Source organism: Pangasianodon hypophthalmus, chromosome 19, assembly GCF_027358585.1.
Source record: "Pangasianodon hypophthalmus isolate fPanHyp1 chromosome 19, fPanHyp1.pri, whole genome shotgun sequence".
Classification (NCBI taxonomy): Eukaryota; Metazoa; Chordata; class Actinopteri; order Siluriformes; family Pangasiidae; genus Pangasianodon; species Pangasianodon hypophthalmus.
Genome location: NC_069728.1, coordinates 2,306,073 through 2,309,073, shown reverse-complemented (window position 1 = coordinate 2,309,073; position 3,001 = coordinate 2,306,073). Strand labels below are relative to the sequence as shown.

Below are 3,001 nucleotides of genomic sequence, written 5' to 3'. Positions count from 1 at the left end.
AAAATGCTGAAATATGAAAAATAACCAGCAATTCTATGAAAAAGAGTGTAAGAGAAAAAAAAAAGATTTGCACTACCAGAAGTGAGCATATGGTGTAGTAATATGCACCACCAGGTGGTCTAAAAATAACAGACTTGAGTGGGAAAGAAATAATAGCAATTATCTGCAGCAACAGTTCCCCTATCATTGTCTTGTCAAAGTCATTGTGCTTGCAATTATGTAAAGTTTTACCTTTCAATTACATAAAATCTCATGCATTTATACTATCATGATATCAGATGAGACTGAATCTAACTAGGCATCACAGAGCAGGCCGTCAGATTTCAGTTTGTGCATAGGTTTGCCACGGTGTTCCTCTGGGCTTACACACCAGAGCTTTTCCAGAGGAGAACGATTCACCCGGATTTGATCTATGTATTGTACCAGAGAGTTGATGTCGCAGTCACATTTCCATGGGTTGTCATGTAGATAGACATGCTTCAGTCCTAAAATGGTGAAATGATCAACACAGTTATGGAGATGTGTTTTCTTTGAGAGAATACAACACATGCATGCTTAGAACCTCTATACCACTTTGTATTACAACAGTTAGTTTGTTTCAGATTGATTTCTGGGAGTTCTTGGGCACTTGGAAATTCTACAAAACTTTGAAAAAAAAAAAACTTGACAAAGGTCTTATGAGGTATATAGCTTAAGGAAAGTATCACTGTATACTACAGTACTAGTATGAATCAGTGAAACGCTTACCCTGTATGTCCTAACATGGCCAACATGTTCCCATCAATCGTTTGAAGTTGATTCCCGCTTAGGGCCACGCGGGTAAGTTTGGGGGTATGGCGAAAAACATCGGCTGGCAGGCTCGTAATTCTGTTTTTCCTCACATAGAGCTCCTGCAGGTTTGACAGTCCCTCCAACATGGATGAACTTAATGTGGAAAGAAGATTATTATCCAGCACCAACATCTCCAGGTTGTTTACAGTCTTGAAAATCCCAGCTTGGATGTTCTTCAGCCTATTGTTATCCAGATTGAGAAAGAGCAACTCTTCAAGCCCAAAGAAAGCTTTTGGAGAGATTTTTTGGATACGGTTTAAGGCAAGATCCAGCACTTTGAGAGCAATGAGAGGTTTGAAGGCATTAGGTGGAAGTGTGGTAAGAGAGTTCATGGGCAGGTCTAGATCTGAGAGATTTCTCATGCCAATGAACATGTCAGATTTGACACTGGCAATCTGATTTTGGCCCAACATGAGAAAACGCAGGTTGAGAAGGTCTTCGAAACCCTTTGTGGGGAGACTGGTTAACTGGTTTCCATTCAGGTTCAGGAGCATCAGTCTGCTGGCACCAGAAAAAGCCTGGGGGTGTATAGATTTAATTGAATTGCGCTCCAGATTTACACTCTCAAGTTTGGGGAGAGATCTTAGGATGTTTGCTGGAAGTTCCTGGATTATGTTTTCCCCTTATGAATAAAGGATAGAAAAGATTTATAATGGCATCACTCTATTTAATATATAAATCAGAACAAAAAGTAAAAGGTGATAAAGGTGACAAATAGTGACTCTAGAGTGGCATACTCTCTGTAGACAGAAGTGAATTATTGAAGCTTGTTTTAATAAGAGGTCATTAGTCAAGATTTGCGATCCTATTTCTATGTGAGCTCATATAATTTGTGATTTGGAAGCTCATTTCTGTACATTTACAAATCCGAACTTTCCTAATTTCAAATCTCTCTGAGAAATTATGTCAGCTTTGCTCACCCATTTTTAAGATCCACGAGTCCAGTGGGAATTTTAATGGAAAATGTTGAAGTCGCTGCTTATAACAGTTAACTTCCGTTGCCTCCACATTCTTTTTCTGGATACATTTGCAAGCATCTGGGCAATTTTCTAAAGCCTCTACTATCCATAACCACAGAACTGCAAATACTCCAAAATGCTTCATATTCCTGAAAATATAGAAATTATAATTATCCCATTCCCAAGTTGATTGGATGATTATTGAGTAATTAAGGAAAACATATTAAAGGATATTAGTGTTGTACTTCCATAAATACTCCATCAAAACAGAAATACTCTTATTACATATGGCTTCGCAGATTTACCTTAAAGATGGAAGTTTTTAGGTAGATCGAATCTTTAATGTACTCTTGCTCTAGCTGAGTCCCTTCTTTCTCCTCTGCTTCTGCCTTGCAACTGTCTCCACTAGGAAGTGTGGTGATTTAGCCAAGCTGTCTACCCAGCAGTAATGTGTTACACTGGCGTTTTATTCCTAGCATCGAACATCTGCAAACTCACAGTGTCTGGAGAAAAATTACACTGGCCCATTATGGCAGAGTTCCACCTTTAGCTAGAGAAGGAGAGAAAAGTGACACTCTGGTGTCACTGGAGCACACCCAGGAAAAACAGACATTATCCTTTTCAGCTTGTAGGCATTTGAGCTCAAAGAACATCATGTTTTCATGGCCATTTTAGAACAGTGGTAGGGTCTGCATGCATTCTCTGATGTTACTATTATGTTAGAAGCTATAAAGAATGTGGGCGATAGAGCGTTACAGTTAATGAAAGGAAACAGCAAGACCTCACTACACACATGCCCTCATCCCTCATTCTAGTGATGGATATAATGAGCAATCCGCTCAGCTCAGCAATAAGAGCTAGCTCTTTTGACTCTCCTGTGGCTTCTTGCCAGTTTTTTTTTAAACTGACCAATTTGATAGCCTTTGCTTAACTATTGCTTAAATTGGAATTAGCGTCCAGGTTTTGTTGTTGTTGTTGTTGTTGTTTTTTTTAAAAAAAAACTAACCAAGTTGATGGCCTTTGCTTATCTATTGCTTACACTGAAATTAGTGGCACAGCATGGCAGTGGTTTGCTTCTTACCTGGAGGGATAGTCATATGGAGGGAATCCAAATCTGCTCCATGCAGAGTCACCATAAGGCTCAGGTCTGGGTCTTCTTCTGTTCTCCCACTATACCCGCTGCTCAGTGAGGTCATATCCTCCCATGGGTT

General features: G+C 39.5%; 1 protein-coding gene across 2 annotated transcripts; it reads right to left on the bottom strand.

Moving 5' to 3' along the window:
* Positions 1-728: 728 nt before the first annotated feature.
* si:dkey-1j5.4 (leucine-rich repeat-containing protein 15) lies at positions 729-3,001 on the bottom strand. Of its 2 annotated transcripts, XM_053241974.1 has the most exons (3): positions 2,096-2,306; positions 1,752-1,939; positions 729-1,453 (listed from the first exon to the last, which is right to left on the bottom strand). In XM_053241974.1, the coding sequence occupies exons 2-3, from the start codon at positions 1,933-1,935 to the stop codon at positions 744-746; spliced, it is 894 nt and encodes a 297-aa protein (XP_053097949.1). In that variant the 5' UTR covers positions 1,936-1,939; positions 2,096-2,306; the 3' UTR covers positions 729-743. The 2 variants fall into 2 exon arrangements, with proteins under 2 accessions (XP_053097949.1, XP_034169785.2); XM_034313894.2 differs by lacking the exons at positions 1,752-1,939; positions 2,096-2,306 and adding an exon at positions 2,872-3,001.

What these genes read in the sequence shown, in the direction of transcription:
- si:dkey-1j5.4 (XM_053241974.1), bottom strand. Translation starts at nt 1,935, where the DNA reads ATGAAGCATTTTGGAGTATTTGCAGTTCTGTGGTTATGGATAGTAGAG. An exon ending in CTCGTGGATCTTAAAAATGG is followed by an intron (nt 1,454 to 1,751) that starts GTGAGCAAAGCT and finishes TTTATTCATAAG; the next exon opens with GGGAAAACATAATCCAGGAA.